General features: G+C 40.6%; 1 protein-coding gene and 1 pseudogene across 2 annotated transcripts; one reads left to right on the top strand and one right to left on the bottom strand.

Moving 5' to 3' along the window:
- The first annotated feature begins 3,409 nt into the window (after window positions 1-3,409).
- Window positions 3,410-8,380, top strand: LOC146288814 (E3 SUMO-protein ligase ZBED1-like; annotated as a pseudogene). Its single transcript, XR_014755184.1, has 2 exons — window positions 3,410-7,667; window positions 7,843-8,380. The product of XR_014755184.1 is annotated as an E3 SUMO-protein ligase ZBED1-like (transcript).
- Window positions 8,381-9,753: 1,373 nt separating this feature from the next.
- Window positions 9,754-11,066, bottom strand: LOC146288813 (uncharacterized). Its single transcript, XM_084698796.1, is given in 3 exon segments — window positions 9,754-9,786; window positions 9,909-10,585; window positions 10,673-11,066. Coding segments are annotated over 3 exon segments (1,104 nt in total).
- Window positions 11,067-22,326: the final 11,260 nt, after the last annotated feature.

The raw sequence follows: 22,326 nt of genomic DNA, 5'->3' as shown, positions 1-22,326 counted from the left end.
GCTTCCCTCTCCCCGGCCACTTCCACCACCTCTTCCTGGGGGACCCCGAGGCGTTCCCAGGCCAGCCGAGTGACATAGTCCCTCCAGCGTGCAGGGAAGCTAATGGTCCTAATATATTTCTAAACAGTCTATCTCACAGTTCTCTGTTGAAGGCAGGGCTCCAATTAATTTACAATTCTATGTGTATGTGTAGGATATGTAGTTATGCTAGTTTGAGACCACAATAGCTTTGTCCACATATAATTTGTCCATTTCACAACACCTTGTATTTGTAATGCTGAGAAGTAGCCTAGCCTAAGGAATAACTTGTCCCACTACAATAGTTGATGGATAGCCAATGATAATCTCACGCAAAACTTTTGAGAAATATTGAGAACCCTGTGACAGACGCCAACTTTCAACCAGCTTTCATGTTGACACTCATATTCAAGGTAAGGGGTAACCTCTAGAATCACAGGAGATTCCACTGTGTGACCATAAAGTATCTCTGAAAACATGTGTGCTAGCGAATAACTGATACAACCACACAAATACAAGCTCCTATTCCAACTTTCTTGCGATGAAAGAAAGTGTAATGTGTTGCCTTTCAAAAGCAAAAGGAAATCTAAGTGACTTATTTGGTTATTAGAATATGGGCAATTAGAATGGTCCGTAATATACATAGCCTACTTACTTAATGTTAATAATGTATATTAAGTTATTATACATATTATTATTATCCATATAATATTATACATATGCTTATTGTGTATATTATATTATGAGTATAAACACTTAAAAATTGTTTGCTGGACCCAATGTTAGTTTCCTTAAGGATCAAAGACTCTTAGACACTTGTTGGTTAGTGGTAACTGATTTAAATTGTTGTACTTTTCTACAGGAACACTTGCACTTATATCGATTCATGTTGTTTAATTGTAACTTGCTTAACTACATGCTCTTATGCTTCTTTCCATTGGCACTTATTTTTGGTTGTTCACAATATGTGCTTCATGTTTTAGCTATGCCCGCAGTGTTTTGGGGGCTATCTTGTTGTTATCAGTGACCTATGCACTTTGTAAAGCTCTCTCTTAGAAGTCGCTTTGGATAAAAGCTTCTGCTAAATGAATAAATGTAAATGTAAACACATATAAATGTGTCTAACAAGTGTCTTTAAGTGTTTTATCGTTGTGGTTGTCAGTTAAACATGTTTCCATCTGTTGGACCCCTGGTGGAAAGAAGCAAACGTTACACCATGCGTTAAATAATACAGTGCACGGAACACCGTGAGCTACTCATGGTGTGCCGAACAACGCCGGATGTCGCCGTTTTTTTATATTTTGACCTATATTATTGGTTCAACATCATGTCAATCATAGCTCAGAAAGTTGCCAAGCGTTTTCCGGCAACAACGATGCTATCAGATTAGCTGTAGCCTTATTTTTGACCGTTGCGGCCTCATTTAAAGTCGCTCTACGTCCGAGTTTGCACGGAACACCGTGAGTCTACAGTACTGTGGCCAACAATTTGCTGGCTGCCTCTGAGAGATCAAGCAGAAAGAGCCTTGCTACGACTGGTAGGACAAGAGCCTGATTCTATTTGATTTATTTTTTGACTACCCTGGAGCCAGACACTTGGACCTGGGGGCCCGTTCGTCGTAAGGGTTGAAGCTAAGTTAATCATTTGTCCCTTTAGCCCGTTAACATTAGCGAGCTAACTGAGAACCGCAAATATCGGTTCGTCGACGGCTGATCCGCATCCAAATCATGTGGTTAATTTCAATCAGGCTAAACTTATCGGGGCAAGTGCACGAGCACGTCCTACTTCAAAAGGCAGGAAAGGTCGATCACCAAAACCGTGATTTTCTAACGGTATGATGGCGGAAAAGACGAAAGTTAGAGCGGTGATATTCTCGCCATCTGAGCAAATTATTATAATGAGTCTCTACAAAGACAATAACCATATTATCATGGCTAAGTCAAACACCGCCACCGCTGCCAGAGCAAGACTGGCAACTAAATGTGTATTTTGGTAAAATGTATAGTCTCATCTTTTGTGCCTTATTACCCCAATCAATCAGATCACATTTCTTTAAATGTGCCTGCTGGCAGGCTTATTGGAAATTAATCATCAAATGAGATCTTGCTAGCGATATATGTAGGGTGATATAAGGTAAAATGGGCCACTTTTTGGTAAATCTTTGGGACAACAATACAATACCATATACCTTTTCCATGTGTTTTTATGATTACTTATGACTGTTTTTGATAATTTTTTGTTGAAATGATGTAATAAAATATAATTATTTAGGCCCTACAGTTCTTGAAACATCAGCTGTGCCAAGGTTTTTTGCATGAGCAGTTTCAGGTAAAATGGGCCAGTGAAACTGCAAAGGGAAATTGTAATTTATCATCAATTTTAATTTTAAAACACAGTTGCTTATACAGCCACATAACATTTAAACTGCATTAAACAAACATATTCATATGTGCCATAATTTTTAAAAAATTATCCTGAAGCCCAGACTCGTCACAGTTCCATATATATGTGACGGTGTGCCCTCAATACCCAGCTCAACCAAAAGGCTCTCATACTGGTTAAACCACTGGCTAACCACCTCTTTGTTGAGTCCAGCAGCCCGTGCTGCAGACAGGACCTCTGGCTTGCACATCCCAAGCTCTGGGTTGTGCTTTAGAAAGTTCTTAAACCAGTAATATCTGGCCCTCCCTGCTGTCTTGAAGAAACCAGATATGTGGTTCTTGGCTGCAAAATCAAAGGCCACTTGCTGGACATCACGTTTTGTGAAGGGAAACCCCCTATGCGCCAATGTGTTGAGGGTGGCAGCAAGCTCCCTTTCTGCCTCCTGTGGAAGGTAGGGCTTCTGCCCTGACACATGTTCACTGCCAGTCACCTTTCCACTGATGCGTCTTTGCAGTGTTGATTGCGGCACACCCCATGCTCTTGATAAGAGGTGCACACTCACTGTAATTCCTTTCTTCTCTCCCTCCATGTATTCATCTAAGGCCCCCTTCATCCTCTCCTCTGTCCACAGATTGTAATTGTTTGGCTTTCCTTTCCATCCCTGTTTTATCTTTGTATCTTTTCCTCTCTGGTCCTTGCTCCTCCTCTCTTTTCTCTCCCTTTCCTTCTCCCTCTCTCCTCTCGCTTCCTTCTCGTTCGCCATACTCACTGTACATAAAATATCTACTACCATTATTACTGTTGGGGGGGTCATGGTGTGACACACACACTCCAACACATGTGTATGTGTGTTTGTGAGGGACACAGATGATGGCCCATTTTAGCTGAAACCATGTTGCCCATTTTACCTCAGTGGGTTAAGGTAAATTGGGCCACCAAGAAAAACATCACTTTTTCAAAAAATATGTTCATATACCAAACTAACAACATTATTTGTGATTGATGCCATCAAGACAGATATTCATAGTTTTTTATGTGCATGTAAAACAAAAAAAAAGATTTATCATCCTTATAATAGTTTAGTTAGATTTGGTATGCCAGGCTACTTACCATGCAGCTTTCTGGTGCAGTCTTGTTTGAATTATTGGCCCGTCCACCATAGCAACCATAAAGCAATCAAATCCCCCGTTACTTGTCAGGGCTGGGACCCCAAACCATAAATGGCCCATTTTACCTGATGGCCCATTTTACCTGATATCACCCTATATATATGTATATGCATGTAGGCCTGTGTGTAAATCCGTCTTTGATTTCAGTGACTGGGACATGCCAGCTGGTTAAGCGCCAAGTAGGCCCACACTTTTCTTACAGCAACGCATGCTGCGGCTTTGCCAATGTTTTCTGCATCGCCTATACTGTATAAAAATGTAGCCTACCTGACGCGAAAAACCTCAAGGCTATGCAGAGAGTCTGAACCACAGTAAAAGTTTCAAGTAGCTTTATTGTCAACTTCTTCACGTCAAGACATAAAAAGGAATCAATATGACGTTTCCCACTCTCCCATAGTGAAACATAAAAAGCACAGGCACAACAGATAAGACATTTCTTAGAACATAGCGTCACATATTCCCATACAGCAGCATAAGCTCATAAAGCATACAGCTTGCTGCGGCGTGTGATATTTGCAATGTACGGCCCGAGAAGGTCTTGCAAATAAATGAGTCCTTGTCGGCTGAATCGATATCGCTCAAACAAGAACTAATCCGTGTGAAATAAAGGATTGGCGATCGCAAAGAACTCTATTGGTATGGAAAGCTAATCGAACTATATATCTCCTTGGTCAGCTGGGTCTCTCAAAAAGGGAGCTGCCAATTATTTTCCGGGGGTGTGGCAAGCTTATCCAGCCACACTTACGTTAGCCTGCTCTCGAGCATTAGCAGGTTAGTGCTAATGGATGTGTTACTATGGTGATTTATCTAAACTTGCTTCCACAAACCAAAAAGAGGGGCGTGTTTTATCTTAGCCTGAAAATTAGCTCGCTAAACTGCTTAGCGAGCTACGACGAATACCCCCCTGGACTGATCATTTTTGTGTTGTTTGTTGTTTTGAAAGACTTGTACAAAATCTTTGTGAGTGCGCGTGAGTTCACGCTGCAGCACTGTGTTTTGTACCTATGCTGTGATTTAGAGATGAGATTGGAGTGAGGGATTTTTTTAGAATTAGTTGTTCTACTACTTGACTTGTGTATTCATATATTTGTTGTTTTTTATACTTGTACTTTCAATCAAAATCAATAATCCCCTCATTTAATTAGAGTAAAATAATATCCAAAAAGTCAAGCCCGTTTTCCAAAATAAGAGTCCCACAATCAAATCAATATAATATAGTGATAATCCCATAGATTGTCATTAAGTCAATTGCAATTGTTGTTTGGTTGGTAAATGTGTTTTTTTTTTCATGAGAAGGAAAAAATAAAACAGGTAATAGAGAAACAAAATATCAAAAACAATTACAACAACAATTCTATTACCTCTGAAATATAGCCAACGTGTTCTGTGTGTTTCATTCTGTAGTGTAAACAGTACCATCTTTCCAAAGAACCACATATTCTGATACATCTCCCATTGATCATCATTATTATTCTCTGTAGCGGTGTTAAAGTTTAGACACTCGTTACACATGTATTTACATTATATTTATAAAACCAGACTTTATTGTTATTTATGTGTTTTCAAAATGTTATTGCAAAAGCGTAATGTATTGTAAATACAATAAATTGTCACTCGCATCAACATCACACATCAAGGAGGTTGCATGATAGCGACGAAGATGGTGTAACTGAGGTCCTCTCAGTGTTTATTGCCTAGGTTCTATCCCCCTGACTTCCAATTCAGCCATCTAAGAATTACATTACAAATGAAGCAAGGAACAAGATACTACAAGTCCAATGAAACATACAATTAGTTACTTACTGTGCATACAAACACGCCACAATTTTGTGTATCTTTTTGATCCCATTGCTGTGAATATTCTATGTCCCAGTCTTGAAGGGTCCATATTAGGGCTGCACGATTAATCGAATTTTAATCACGATCACGATTTTGGCCTTAAGGATCAAATTTGCGTGATCGAGCGATATTTAAAATGCCTAATTCCGTTCATAGAACACTCTGTATCAAAGTTATTTTTTGCAAAGCCAATCTTGCGCGCCGTAAACCAATAGGTGCGTTCGACATCGGCTGCATAAAACGACCAGCGAGGGTTGTCGCTTGCAGTCGGGGAGGAGTTATAAACGGCTCCGTACAGTCGGAAAATGTGTCATTTTATGTATTGGGTTATGGTAAACTCTTTCTCCAATCTGCAGGCTCCAGCCGGCTGCATGTCTGATTACGTGTCTCCATGAGCCAATCAGAGTTGTTCCCTGCACCACGCAGCTTAGCTAGATGTAGTAGATGGTTACAGAGGACAGTCGGCGATAAGGCTACTAGCTTAACGAAGAAAACAAACAAAAATGTCTAGCGTAGCAGAGGGCGAGGCCGAGGCACTTGTTCCGAGAATCGGATCATCATCCATTGTGTGGAATCATTTTGGGTTCAAGGCAAGTGACACAAATCAACAACAGGTCATTTGCAAAGAGTGCCGTAAAGTTGTGTTGGCGCCACAAAGCAACACAACAAACCTGTTTAACCATTTAAAAAAACACCATAAAGTTCAATACGACCAATGTATGAGGACCAAGAAATGCGTCGCAAAAATTAAAAACACAACATCAAGTCAAGCATCCATCGAAGCTAGCCTCTTTAGGGCATCACCATACCCATCCACCTCCCAAAGACACAGTGAAATAACAAATGCAGTCGCATTTCATTTGGCCAAAGACATGTGCCCAATAAACACGTGACAAATGAAGGCTTTAAATTCTTGGTCAACACTGGATAAACGATGCGTGTTCCCCTCACGCAATTATTTTTCCAAGGTGGCACTACATGCGATGTACACAAAACGCAGAGAGGAAATAGAGAGTGATCTTGCCAATGTAGAGTACTTTGCAACTACAACGAATCTGTGGTCAAGCAGGACAATGGAACCGTACATGAGTTTGAGTTCATTACATCGATGAGGATTTTGCAATGCAGAGTCGATGCTTGGAAACGTCTTTTTTCCTGCAAGATCACACGGGATAGTCAATTTCCCAGGGCCTGAGGGAGGCAATGGCCTCTTGGGGCTTGCAGGAGGAGAGGCTTGTCTGCATTACAACAGACAAAGGAGCTAATGTGGTGAAGGCAGCTTCTGTAAATAATTGGCCTAAGCTCCAGTGCTTTGGCCACAGACTCCATCTAGCAATAGGTAAGTAAAAGTTATTTAAGAAATTAATGTAAAGAATTGTATATTAATTTAATCATTGTAGTTGATCAGTAGGACGTATTGTGCTAATGTGTGTGAATATGTTACTGATAATAACAATATAGTAGCCTAATATAACTGTTATTTCTGCTAGTGTTGAGAAACCAGAACTAAACAGTTTAACTCATGTTGTCTGACATAAGATTTCACTCACTTAAATATTTAATAATATTATTGGGGTTGTTTATGATCAAATCTGTGGTTTAATTTGACATATGATTTGTTTATGTTCATTCTCAGTGTATGCAATGAAAGATCCCCGGATTGACCGAGCAGTGGGTCACTGCAAAAAGCTGGTAAGCAGTTTCTCTAACAGCTGGCGACGTAAAAAGGAGCTAACAAAGGCACAGGGAGAACTGAAGCTTCCAGAGCATACACTGAAGACCGAGTGTCCCACAAGGTGGGGATCAAGGCAGGCAATGATAGCACGAGTCCTGGAGCAGCAGAGGGCGATTTCTCAGGTATTGTCCGATGACAGAAAAGCCTGACACCTCATTCCCACTTGGCAGGACACAGAGGTCCTTGAGGGCATCAACGAATCCCTCAGCCCTCTATCGGAATTTACTGATGCGCTTTCCAGTGAGAAGTATGCCAGCATTTCCTTTGTGAAGCCAGTCCTCCACCTTTTCAGATCCTCCTTCTTGAAAGTGAACGATGATGCAAATCTAACCTGCACCATTAAGACAAAAATCCTAAACTATCTGGATGAAAAATGCAATGACCCCCTGACACAAGAACTGCTTGATATAGCGTCTGCGCTTGATCCACACTTCAAGCTGAGCTACGTCAGTGATGACAATGTTGCACCAATTCATGCCAGACTGACTTCTGAAATGGTGAGGACTGCACCTGCCGCCATGGCTGTAAGTAATTATATTGATGTTAGATATACAGAATGTATGATAAATTAATGATTTAAGTGGATTAAAATGATATGAAATCCAGTGGTGTTATATACTCTCTGGAAATGAGTTTTGAATAGGTATAGGTTTATTAGGGCTATTCATTATTCATATCTTATTTACTACACTCTTCAAGGAGATGGGCCCAACTGATCTCAATGGTGAGACTGCCGAGGATGCACCCACTACAAAAAAGAAAAAGACCTTGGGGTGTTTCTTCAAGACTGCTGAGGGAGCCACACAAAGAATCAGTCCTCTCCAAGAACAACAAACTATATCTTCTGAGCTACAGTCGTACCTACAATCAGGTAACCTAGACAGTGAGGAGGACCTGCTTTACTGGTGGAGGGAACATCAGAAATTCTTCCCATGTCTCTCAAAACTGGTGAAGAAGTACTTATGCATCCCGGCTACAAGTTCTCCCTCTGAGAGGGTGTTCAGCACAGGGGGGAATGTGGTGACCTGCCTTCGCTCATCCTTCAAGTCAGAAAATGTTGACAGGCTAGTGTTTCTATCCAAAAACCTGTAAAGTGGTCTTTTCTGCATTGTTCTGAAATATTTTCATTTGGTTACATTGTTATGGAATATTTGTTTTTGATAGATTGTATGTTTTGAGTTTTATTCACATGCATTATGCAGGTACAATGCATTGTGACAATAAAATTGTATTTGGTTAAAATCAACAAATAATCGTGTTTATTAATCGTGATCTCAATTTGGATCAAAATAATCGTGATTATCATTTTGGCCATAATTGTGCAGCCTTAGTCCATATGTATTTAAAGACTTGGCTGAATAGGATAATAAAACAGTACCTTGCTTTTTATTTTGACACAGATTTTCTTTTCTTTTGTTCTCATAACTAAACTAACTATCCTGTTTTATTTACCTCAAAATGTTCATCTCCTGGTCTTTCGGGGCAGCATAAAGGTGCAGGGAGTCATAGACTCTGATCCTTTTTAAGGATCCATCTAACACCTGAGATGTTGATTGGAAGAACAAACATGCCACACAATAGCAATGGTACGAAAAAATTGAATTTCATCCCAGCATTAATGATGGTCCATATCTAAAAACACCTTGGTATTATATATTTAATACTTACCCAAAGGATAAAGTGGTTGCCTCTTTCGGGTGTTGTACCACCAACAATCCAGGGAAACAACACCACTGTGTCTGGCTGAATGTCCTGTTGAAATTTGACTTTTCAATAGAGTTAAAGTGCAGTAAAAATATACAATTTTCCAGGTGTTTGTCAAATTCCATGGGACAAATTGAGGAAATGAAAAAAACACTTTTGCATTTTTTCATAATGACTATTTGAATATGATAAGAAAACATGGCAAATCTTACCTCCTACTATGGGTAACAGGTCACATAGCTCTCAAAATCAAAGAGTTGCAGTCACACCACCAACAAATAAACTCAAATGTGGGTAGGACTTTGAACTGGCACACAAAACAGAGAGTGTAAAAGGACTAACCAATTATGTTAATATGATAGTTGAAGTAATGTATGCACTTACCCCACAATGTCCCTCTGCTAACTGGGTAATCCTGCAGTTTACAACCTGTGACCGTATATACAAATGTTAAATGATATCTTGACTTGAAATAAGATCCCAAAAAACTCTATACTTACTTCATCAGTTAGCCAAGGTAAAGCTCGTAGATCATCCTCTGAAGAATGTTCACAACACTGCAGAGGCAGCAGGGAGCGAAGATCCGGAAGTCGTACATGACAGAGGTTGTATTTCACCAGTGGCTGTCTAGTGTTCTGTACTTCCTTATACAAAGTCTTGAGCTTGTCCTTAGTAAAGAACAACATTCATGATGCACTTTAAAAAATACACTGTTACCATGAGAAACTGCTTAACTATTAAAATAATTTTTTTCCATAATGGGGAACAGTGTCACAGAGAACAGTTGGCCTGCTTGATCAACTGCACCTTGTTCTTGAACATCTCTGTCTGTACACTTGCCTGTCTGTGCCTCTACCTCTTCTGTTATCTTTCCATCCTCACCTCCCATATCATCTTCTAGTCCAACTACCATATGTACTCCTCGTTGATCAGGTGCTTCTGTGTAAAAAAATACAAGTCAAACATTGGACAATCCCTAAAGCTGTAATTCATTATCAGTATGAAAATACTGATATACTCAAAATGTCAATTTAGCAGTTGCAAACAATGAACATACATACCTGTGCCAAACAGGCATAGTCTGCCATTGAGACCAATGGCTCCCTTTCCCCGAATCTGTGAATTTTGTCAAAAGATTCATTATTCACCCGCTGGTTGTGAAGGTGAAAGACCATGCGGAGCATGAACATGTGGTGCATGTCTTTCAGCTGGCAGAGGAAATACCGGGCATTGGCAAGCTCTCTGTTCAGCTGTTCCGCCATTGAAGAGTTTAGGACACCTGTTAGTTCAGTGACAAGGTTGAAACTCCTAAATTTCTCTTCTGGCCTCTTCTGGTTTCCTTGGTGGAACCTGTCATATAAAGAAAACCTATGATTTGTTCCTGTGATAGGATGTGGACACTGAAGGCCTTTGTCCACCAGGGCTTTCTCTACAGGTCCACCCAGTTCTTTAAGTTTTCTGACCCATGGAAAATCCAGCTGGAGTTTATTTTCCTTTGCCAGTGTCACATTTTCAGCAGTAGCATCGCACAGCCTGCCATCAAATGGCTGAAAGAACTGCTGCCTTGACCTGTTGTTGGTGTGTCTTGCCACCCTTCCAGCTACATCAGAAATATACAGTGTTGGAGGGATCCGGAAGCTCCACAGGGCATCTGTGTGGTCTCTGGCTGATTCTTGCCACCACAGTGGAGAGCTGTAGTACACTACTGAGTGCATGCACCCAGCATGTAAGACTCCACCTAAAAATACATCATACATCAAAATTACATTAGTGATATTGTATTTCTTGACTATTTCTTACAGAGCAGTTTGATGATGATCCTTACCTCCTGTCTTCTGGAGCTTCATGAACATCTTGGGGTAGATGTCCTTGTAAAGGTGTAGTTCCTCCAACCTATTAAGGATGTCTGACTGAGAGCCCTCAGATGACAATCCCAAATCCTCACAGGCAGCAACTAATTCAGTCTTTTGGGGCAACAAAAAACTAAACTACATAATTTACAACATATTAAACATGCCTGAGGTCTTACATACCTTTTTGGAGTCAAGCACTTTGAAAAGCACATCCTTTAGAGATGAGGATGAGGGGTGCTTTGCCACATTGTTCGAACGCTTTGACAGTTCTTTAAGAACCTCTGTCTTTGGAAGGACAGGACCAACCCTACTGGATTCCCCAACCCATGGAGCAAATCCTGAGTAGGTCAGCTCACTGCAAAACATTTTTTTTTATCTTGTTCCTGTTGTCAAACATAAAAAGCATTTAAAGTATTAGAAAGTGTCAGTTGAAAAGACCTGCAAACTTGTTATTACCACACTGTTGAGGCCAGCAAACCTTTTTTTTAATCCTAGATGTTTTATATTTTTTTCGAATGAAATGAAGGCCTACTATCACAGAACCCAACAGCTATTAGCTGTTTCTCAAGCTGTGTCCACCGGTCCTTAATGTTCACTGACAGATCTTTTTGCTGAATGTCTTCTGGAGCTGGTCTTTTTAGGAGACTTACTATAGTGTCATAGCAATAACATAATTTAGTCCAAGACTGATATACTTGTAATGGGTTATTTAATGGTTAATTTTACATAACGATCATATTACCCACCAGGAAGATCAAAGGCAACTTTCCGGTTTGCATCAGCAATGAGCACTGGAGGATTGTGTCCACATCGATTACAGAAAAAACTGTAACTGTAATCAGTCATAGCTGAAAAATGAAAAAAGGCATAATTCTGACTATTCTGAGTATTGTGATGGATCCTAGTTTCCAGGTGATCTTCCATCATCGACAAGAACCGGCCAATCGCTGTGTTGTTCTAATTTCGGAAAATAGGCAGTGACATTTCTGTTAATATGTGTGCTATGTAACCATAATGGATGTAACCATGACACAGTAGGTATATGATCTGACATACCTTAATTGCTGTGGTAAGCATTGAACACAGCGGGATACTCAGCAGAATTCTGTTGTTGAAATTGTGGTAGCCCGAGGTATCCTCCTGAAATCGAACCTGTGCTTTGCATACTGGGCAGGTTTTCACTGCAACTTTGACTCCTAAATAAAAGTAGAAAAAAAGGAGTTAAGATATTGACAATAAACATAAATTAAACTTTGGCCTTAACTTGACCTCTGAGAGTTCAAATCAAATCAAATGTATTTGTATAGCCCTTTTTACACGCAAGCATGTCACAGAGGGCTTCACATATGCCCATAGAACTGCCCCTCAACCAACCTAAACCCTCAAGGAAGACAAGGAAAAACTCCCAGATAAAAAACTCCCAACGGGAGAAAAATTTGAAGAAACTTGAGAGATTTGTAAGTTAGTAGTAAAACTTTAAAACCAGCTCTGGCTTGGATAGGGAGCCAGTGTAAAGAGATAAGAGTAGAGGTTATATGATCAAATGTTCTTGTTTTTGTCAATAGTCTAGCAGCAGCATTTTGTACCCGCTATAAATTTTTCAAGTAGGTAATTGGGAGGCCAGAGAACAACACATTGCAGTAGTCCAATCGGGATGTAACAAAAGCATGTATTAGTTTTTCAGCATCATCCTTTGAGAGGAATTTTCGTATTTTCGCAATATTACGTAGATGGAAAAATGCAGTTCTGGTGATTTGTTTAATATGGTACTCAAACGAAAGGTCTGGGTCCAATGTGACTCCTAAATTTTTTACCAACTGGCTTTGAGATACTTTGACACCATCTAAGTTTAAGGTCAGATTGGATAAATTATTTCTGTATTTTTTAGGGCTGAAAATTTGAACCTCGGTTTTATCCGAATTAAGAAGAAGGAAATTTGCTGTCATCCAAGTTCTCAACCCGGAAACACATTTTTCCATAGCATGTGGAAATTCTCCAGGCTTTATGGACATGTATAGCTGAGTATCATCTGCATAACAGTGAAAATTTACCCCAGAGCTTCTAATTATGTTTCCTAAAGGCAACATATAGAGTGAAAATAACAGAGGGCCTAGAACTGAACCCTGTGGTACTCCGTATTTTACAGTAGTGCTCCTGGATGAGCAACCGTCATAGTGGACATATTGTGATCTATCAGATAGATACGATCTAAACCACTGAAGTGAAGTACCAGAGATCCCAACATAGTTCTCCATACGCTCCAGGAGAATCTCATGATCCACAGTGTCAAATGCTGCACTAAGGTCTAGAAGAACCAGAACAGAGATAGAGCCCGCGTCAGAGGCTAATAATAGATCATTGACTACCTTAGCTAATGCAGTTTCAGTGCTGTGGTGAAGACAAAATCCAGACTGGAGAGGTTCATAAAGCTGATTTGAGGAGAGGTGCTCAGTTAGCTGTTGTGCCACAGCTTTTTAAAATTTTTTGGAGAGAAATGGCAAATTTGAAATTGGCCTATAGTTGCTAATACAACCTGGATCCAGGTTTGGTTTTTTAAGAAGGGGCTTAATAATAGCTTGTTTGAAATTGTCAGGGACTTGTCCAGTTACAATAGATTCATTAATAATACTAAGCATGGGAGGTCCAATAATAGGGAGAAGTTCCCTACAAAGTTTGGCAGGGAGGGGATCAAGAAGGCAGCTGATGGGTTTCGAGGAATCTACCAGCTCGATGAACGCTTCCCTAGAAATAGGGTTAAAGTGAGTAAGAGCCTCAACATGCAGCATGCTGGGTATAGAGTCAAATTCCGTGTTGATGGCCACTCCTCCAGGCCTAGTCTGTAGTTTGTCCCTTATTGCATAGATTTTTTGGTCAAAGAAATCTAAGAAATCATTGGGAGAGAGATCTGAACTAACACAGAGTGTACTTTTCTTAGTGAGTTTTGCAACAGTATCAAATAGGAACTTTGTGTTGTGTTTGTTCTTACTAATCAATTTCGAGAAATATTCTGATCTGGACCTGATGAGGACTTGCTTGTACTCAATTTGGCTGTCCTTCCAGGCCAGGCGGAAAACCTCTAATTTAGTGGTACGCCACTTATGCTCTAATTTTCGAGTGGACCTCTTGAGAGTGCGGCTTTCCTCTGAATACCATGGAGCCATTTTCTTGTCTTTTCTTTTCCTTGGTTTGAGTGGGGCAACAGAATCTAGGGATAACTGAAGAACCAAATTCAGATCCCTTGTTTTAGCATTTAATGATTTATTTGGGACGTCCAGTGCTTCTAGTGCAGCAGGTAGAATATTAGCCAGTTCCATAGCTGTGTTTGGGGTTATGCAGCGGCTAGTAGAAATATTCTGGGCGCCTCCAAGGCTCTGGCAGAGATCCATTTTAAAGGTAACCAGGCAGTGGTCTGATAATATAGGATTGTGGGGGTGGACAATTATGTCACTAATCTTGATTCCCCGTGTGAGAACTAAATCCAATGTATGCGAGTGAAGATGGGTAGGTTTAGAAACCACCTGAGTGAGACCTGTGGAATCCAATAGAGCAGTAAAGGCCTTACTTAGAGGATCTTTTGGGTCATCCACATGGATGTTAAAATCACCCATAATTAAGACATTATCAGTATATGTCACAAGATCAGCACTAAAATCTGCAAATTTCTCTAGGAAGAGGGAATACGGGCCGGGGGCCGGTATAGAGTAACTAAACTAAATGAGGGAGGGGGGGCAATAGTAGAAGAATTAGTCCTTTTTAGAGTAGTTGGTGGTTTCATGCAAATTATCTCAAATGATTTAAAGGTATTTACAGATTTTAGGCTAAGGTCGAAGCTAGCTTTATATATCATAGCAACACCGCCACCTTTCTTTGAGACACGAGGGATGTGTGAGTACGCAAAATCCGGAGGCGATGCTTCATTCAGGGAGGAATATTCTTCAGGTTTTAACCAGGTTTCGGTGAGTCCAATCAGGTCCATGTTGCATTCAGACATCAGATCATTAATCAAAACGGCCTTTGGGGATAGAGATCTGATGTTTAGGAGCCCAACATTCCAGTATGGGTTTTTGGCAGCTTTAGACGTAGGTAATCCTTCTGAAAAGGTGGCACTGCTATCAGAGAACTTAGTAGGAAGAGCATGGGGGAGCAAGGCTGAATACATATCAAATTGGTATAATTCCTAATAATTGAGGGCCGGAATTTGGAAAAATGGCGGGGGACAGACACCGTCTCAATGGGAGAAACAACATCAGCATCCACGCTGGCTACACTACAAGCTGAGCTATCGGGCCCCCAACAGCTCACAACATGCCTATCAACATATCTATCAGACTCTCTAAGAGACTGTGGCCCGGCTTGTTCTAGTGAGTGTCAGGCCTGCTCTAAAATAGCTTCAATATTCCTAGACAAAAGAAAAGCACCTCTCCAGCTAGGATGGAGCCCATCACTTTTCAACAAGCCAGGTTTGGCCCAGAAACGAGACCAATTATCTACAAATCCTAAACCCTGTTCTGAGCAAAAGCGAGCCAACCAGCGGTTGAGAGAGACAAGCCTGCTGTAGATCTCGTCAGTCCCCCTAACAGGTAGGAGTTGACATGGAAAATACACTTAAACTGACCTCTCTGAACTGAAAGCAATCCATATATTGAGCCATTGCTGGTAACCACTCTTCTAATTCAGGAGGTGTTGCCCCTGGACAGTATGGACAAATAGTCTTGTTTGGCTGAAACAGCTCTGGGACATCTTTTGATTCCGGTTTTAAATCAGATGGCAGGATTTCAGGGATCCTTTTATGTTCCCAGAGGTAATCTGTCATCACCTGAATCTGATTTTCATGGACTGGCCAGACACATGTTCTTTTTCCTCACTCACTACTGCTGGTGGCTCTCTCTTCAACTAGAAGCTTGTGTTTCTCCTGGAAGAGCCACCACACGGCCATATATATATATGGGTGCAGCAATTTGCTTTTTTCGCACTGCTGCACAGACAGAACCATTTTCCCTTGATGTTGTCAAAGGACACACGTGTTCTGCCAAAACAACTCCAGGCTTCCATCGTGCCAGTGAAAACTGAAAAGTAGACATAACGTCATGAATAGCCATGCTCCTCATAAAATATGGGGTAAACTGTGCATGCTCCTTCTTTTGTTGCACGTTCAACAATTGACTGCACTGAGGACATTTGTAAAGTAGCAGTTTTTTTTACAAGGGGATGCCAACTGGACTCTGCAAAGGTGTTCACATTCAACACCTGGTTTTCCACTTACATTTGCCATGAAGTCTCTACAATCAAGTACCTCACAGCCTGTGGTTTGGGATCTGGTGGATTTACATATGTGTATTGGCACTCTTTACCCTCTCATGTTTTTCGCTGTGAAAAAAAGGCCTTTCTTTACAACAACACAAAAAACAGGCTCTGTGCTTCCAGCATGTCACTTGTGTTTATGCCATCTTAGACTGGCAGGATTTGCAAATGCTGCTTTGCAATATTTGCACTTATCTGGCTGCAGTAACTCCTGGCCAACTGACTCCTGGTGGTCCATTTCAGGTTTAACTGAAATAGGACAATTAAACTATATATAATTATTGACTCCCCAATTTTGTATAAAATAACACATTGTAGACAGTGCTACACAACTAATAGCCTATTCTTAATTTCTTGGCCGCCACAACCTCGGTGGATCGGATTCGGTTCTGGAGCATACATGTTGTGCAGTAGGGCTGTCCCTGACTACGTTTTCTTTGGTTGACCAAGACTCGACAAAAACGACTGAAAATCGACTAATCAAACTTTGAAACGCTTTAAAAAAAAAAAACATACAAACATTTTCGCGATCTGACTCAATGGCTGCTGGACATTGCAGATTCAGCCGCTAATAGCCTACTAATAACAAGACTCGTATCGCCAGTCCTGTTGTAACCGAATGCCGATGGTATTTAGTATATCTTACAGTGTACTACAAATTAAAACTAGAGGGCATACAATTTCTGTGGAAATTGTGAGGGTGTGCTTGCGGCTGCCCCAGCTGCCCATAGTCTTCTGGTGTTTACATATTTAAAAAAGCATTTAAATGTCTGACTGCAGTTCTGACCATTGTGTTCCCTTGATAATAAGTTTGTAAAAATGACATGCATCACTCAGATGGAGGAGAGGTGATACTGGTTGGTTGGAAGAGAAGGAGGCCAAATGTAGCTCATGAAGATGCAGCGCTAGGTAACTTATTAAATTGTAATCAGATAAACAACTTGTTGGTTGCCCAACAAGAGGAAGACACAGCATCTGCTTCTTCAACTCCTTAATCCTCTCAGGGCACCTGTTGCACCGGGTTAGAAATACATTAGCATAATGTAGCTAATTTTACACAATACATTAAGGATTAAAAAATCAACACCCATCTTTGCTATATTTAAAGGGTCAATTGTAGGCTATGGGACGTCAATATTACAGTTAGTGTAATTATGTGTAGGACCGTGTTTCTCAAGTGGTTGGTCCCGACTCCCGACCCAAGTGAATCGCAAGCTGGTGTATGAATTATTGATTCATAAAACCATCTAAACTCCATATATTAATGTTTTCTGTTACGTCAAGCTCAGACGTATGAATGGAAAAGGCATCTTTGTAAACCATCCTGGTCTGTTGTTATGTGTAAACCGAACATTTCACTTAGCTACTTGACTTTAAATAATCACTTTGTATTCTACCAAAGACAACAAAGTTGACTCGACTAGCTACATTTTTTTTTAGTTAACTGGCTACCACTACGGCACTAGCTGGTGGCTGGACGATTTGTACAGTACCTCCCAGAAGAGGTCTGGAACGGAAGACTAACAAGGTAGCAAGTTAGCTGTAGCTAGGTCTAACACTTGGTAACACTGCAGATAGTAGCAGATGTGCTGGGGTAACACACAGCTAGAGCTAACTCCTCTGTGAAATAGCAGACCACTGTTTCCGAAAGTAGATCTACTAGCTTAGCTCTAATAATATCAGCATAGTAGCTATAGAGCTATCATATTTAGCTAGCTAGCTACATTTCACAAACGTGTTTTTCATATCACAGTGTAAAACAAAAAGATTTGGCAGACCGGTGTAAAAATTGACCTAATCTCTATGACTTAAATGTCATTGCAAGTTTTTCCCTTCTCGTGATATTTTCAGGCATTTAGCCTACTCATATTGCATTCATTCATGAATAAAGAACCCCCTTTGAAGCTTATTTTAACAACAACTTTACCAGCAGTAGCTATCTCAGATGGAATCGCGATTAAAATAGTACCATCTGCTAACTGAAAATATACCCCCAAAAACGTGAATAAACTTGACATTTAGTTAGGGGAAAATCACTCATTCATAAAAATGTCAGTGGTAGCGATCATTGTCAGTAACAAGGCAAAATGCGATATAGCCCTGCTTTGTGGAGAAACTGCCCCAGTAAATTGTAGGCTACTACTACTGTACTACTGTCTTGGTAGCGATTGCGTTGGTTTAATTCGATTTAACGTTACTTCCGTTGTACGGTGTAGGCTGAAATGAATTATTTTCATGAACAGATCGACAAAGTTTAGGCTCTGGCAATGGAGTTCAGGTTAGTAGTCACTAGTCAGATAGGTTCACCTATTGAAATACTTTTGAAGTAAGGGGTAGTGCCGAACATGAGCCGCCGTTTGACATCCTACGAGCTGTTAACAGCTGTGGAGATGTTTTTTTTTGCTAACGCTACTAGTGTTCTTCTAGAGACTATGCTACAGTACAGCGTTGCAGTGAGCTACACTGGTTTAAAACCACAGGTAATGATAATTTCACCAACAAATCGTATTTGTATTTGTGAGGAATGTTTATTTTAACGATTTAAAACAGATGCATCATAGACCGCAGTATGTGTTGCCCGGGCAACAGAGGCTAATTTCATGATGCTAATGCTTCAGTGAAATTGTAGACTACCGTTTCTGAAAGTAGATGTGGGCCTACTTACTTAATAATATCAGCTAATATTGTACATTACATTTCACAAATATGTTTCACATCACAAAGTAAAATGATTAAATATCACCCTGGCCTCTTTGCTTGTGGCGTTTCTGCAGCTGCCTTGCAGATTAGTATCCCCCAAGTTAACAGATGCGAAACTAATGTTTTCGTGACGTTGGTGACGTTAGTGGCGTCAGTGACTGTGGCTAGCAAGTTAGCCACCGTTAGCTTCTCTTCGCCACAAAAACGTAATTTCTACTTAAACCGTGCAATGGAACGTAAATCCCAAGACAACCAACGCGATCGTTACCGAGACGAACCTTTTGACATCGCCGTTGTCTATGTAGTCCAAATATTGAGGCATCCTTAGGGGGGCGAAAAGAAACAATAAATAATAAATAATATATATGTGAGATAACAATGGTTTGTGCTCGCCGAAGGCAAGCACACCCCAAATAGTGTTTGTTTCACATGCAAATCATCAGAGCGCGCTTATCACTGCCTGAACTTGCAGCATGCGAACTTACGTAGAAGCTGAGTGGGGAATGTTGCAACAGAGAAAGATTTTGTTGTCTTGGCCGGAGAAGATAATGTCATTCGATTTGGATGTGATTCTTATAATAGGCATATTCATTTTTCAACCCAGGGCGTTAGCATGAGCGAAGTAGGGCTAGACCAACTTACGTTTTTCAGGTGGTAGGCCACATCATATTCGACGTTGAACTATGAAAAATAAACCGTTGTTAGCAGAGTTTGCATTCAACATTTTTCGAGTCACCCGGTCTTTTGTAAATGTACTTTAATGAAATGCTGCCATACCACAGATTTCTTTGCCATTTTGACTAATAACACTGACAAAGTAGGCTGTGGCAGAGTTTGTAGTTCTGCAGCCAATTGTGCTCATGCCTTGTGCAAAATACCAAACCAAAACAAAGCGCAGATTAACGAAAGGAAAAAGAGTAACACCTTTTCTTTTAAATTGAAAATTAAATTTGAATGAGTTTGATTATTTGTCTTAAATAATATAATCTACAATTTCTGTTGAACATTTCGTTAATTCAGCAACGATGACACAAGCGGGAATCAGATCTCAAACTGCCATATGGAATCTTACTCGACCAAGAGCATATCGACCAGAAAATCGACTAGTCGACCAAGTGGGGACAGCCCTATTGTGCAGTATTGACTTTTCATTTAAAATGTGCCAAACGGTATTATTTTAACAAGAAAAGTAAACGCTTTGATTTGTGTCAGGAAAATAAAGTATGCAAGATACTTGTTTTGATGTTTCCCATGTGGATTCTATGTAGATAAGTTGAAGTAGGTAAAGTTAAGGTAAAAATAGGGCATACCTTGATCACCAGTTGTCTCACCAAGCAGTCATCCTATAAGACAGTTGCCATAAAGTTATTATTTTGCATGCAGGTACAGATGACTCAGATTTGTCAACAAATATTTTCCTGTAGGCAATAATGCATTAGGCAAATTACCATGTTTTTCAGGGTGGGCTTTAAAGTCTCAAAATCACTTTCTCACACTTTGGACAGTGCCCGTGGCTCCGTTTGTGATCTGTTCCTTTTTCACAAAGGCAAGGAATCGTGAACTTCTGTGTAGAGAAAATGAGTAGCTTTTAGTTTTGCATAGGTTTTTACCGAAATGATTCATAACTGCTAAGAAAAGCATGTACTTTAGTGACCATAATTATTATTGTCTAAACAGAAGGGATCCACTAAGATCAAACTACCAATAGTCTATGCCCATCCAATGACAAGGTGGTCTACCATGGAAAACAACTCTATCTCCAAAGTTTCTTGTTTTTCTTGTACAGAAATCAGAATCAGAAAGGGATTTCTTTGCCATGAAGGTTTGCACAGACAAGGAATTTGCTTTGGCAGGGAGGTGCATACAATAAACATAGGAATCTTACATTTAAATGTGGTCTAACTATACTAAGGATACATAAAATAGCAATACTAAGTGGAATACAATTAAAATAAAATATACAATAAAATAAAATATAAGTTGCCAATTTACAATATAAAATACAATCTAAAATACAAATATTACAGGAATTAAATGTAGTGCAAAATGTAAATAGACATTCAGTCAGTGTGAGCTTTGGCCTTGTTGAGGAGGCCAACAGCGGAAGGGAAGAAACTGTTTGTGTGGCATGAGGTTTTGGTCCTGATGGACTGCAGCCTTCTGCCGGAGGGGAGTGACTGAAACATGGAGTGTCCAGGGTGGGAGGAGTTCGCCACAATCTTCTTCGCTCGTCTCAGGGTCCTCGAGGTGTGCAGGTCCTCGAGGGAAGGCAGATTGCAGCCAATCACCTTCTCTGCAGTGCAGATGATACGCTGCAGCCTGCTCTTGTCCTTGGCAGTGGCAGCAGCGTACCAGGTGGTGATGGAGGAGGTGAGGATGGACTCAATGATGGCTGTGCATGATGTATGATGGCTTGTTAAAATAATACAAAGTTTCTTGTTTCACTCACAGCACAATGGGGGTCCTATTTTAGGATATGTTATTGAGTGGCCTCTTATGTTAGGCAGTGTGTAGTAAATTATGACTTTTATTGTGAAGGAAGAAGTCATGTGTGTTCGACTTCATTTGAGGCTTGGTCACTGTGGAAGCAGGAATGTCCACTAGCATATGCATATTTGTTTGTATAGCCTTCTGCTTGTTTGTATACTGCTTGTTTGTATGGGCTACCGATCTTTCAACAACAACAAAAAAAACGGAGGCGTTTTTAACTCCTCCCTGACTGCAAGCTGCAACCTTCGTCAGTCGTGTCATGCAGCCGCAGCCGATGTCGAACACGCCTAAAGTGTAGCCACCTCGTAGAGTCACGTCAGGGGCCCACACAAATGCCCATGTAGGAAGAAAATTCACTTTATAGAGTACGAAAAACATTTTCCCATAATTATATGCTACATTTAAACTATACATTTTTCCTTCACATACAGTGTCATTTAGGCTATAACCTTTGTCTGCATGAGAGACTTGGGAGCAGGGTCGGGCAGGCCATCGGGAGATTTCCCGAACGTCCCAGTCAACACGGCCGAGGCATAATGCAAAAAATAAAAAGATATATAGGCCCCATAATAATAATACACGGTGGTGGGCCGGTATGCGTTTCAACATCCCGGGGCGTTTTTCAGTCCCAGTCAAAACCTGCTTAGGAGCCCTTGCGACATAGAATTGACACGCGCAGTCTTGAAAGGAGGGTGGAAAATGTGCAGCTAGCACAAACCCAAATACATATACATGTACTATACAATAGATTAATATACAGTTTGTGCAAAAAATATATGTTATGAGAGGCCTAATCAGGGCTCTACAGTGCGAGTATTTCACTTGCATTTGAGCCTAAAAATCGGTAAGTGCGAACTTGAAAAATTATTTACGAGCACAGTGCGCAAGTGACGGGCTGTTGTCAATACATGGAACAACAGCACGATGAAGTGAAGCATATATGACATGGAAACCAAGTGACGGAGTCGCGACTGCACAATGTGAACATAGCATAATGATGCTCGAGCGACGATTCGCAACCAATCGGCCAGAGCCACATAAAAAGAGAGTTACAACACTCTTCGACCTCGCCGACACGTGATCACTTGGTTCAAGTAGCTTGCAAAAAAAACACTGCTGGCAACCTGTTTGAATG

This window comes from Hypomesus nipponensis, chromosome 5, assembly GCF_054491055.1.
Source record: "Hypomesus nipponensis isolate SF chromosome 5, ASM5449105v1, whole genome shotgun sequence".
NCBI classification, from domain to species: domain Eukaryota; kingdom Metazoa; phylum Chordata; class Actinopteri; order Osmeriformes; family Osmeridae; genus Hypomesus; species Hypomesus nipponensis.
Note: the sequence above shows the minus strand (reverse complement) of the source record. Positions and strands in the feature narration are given on the sequence as shown.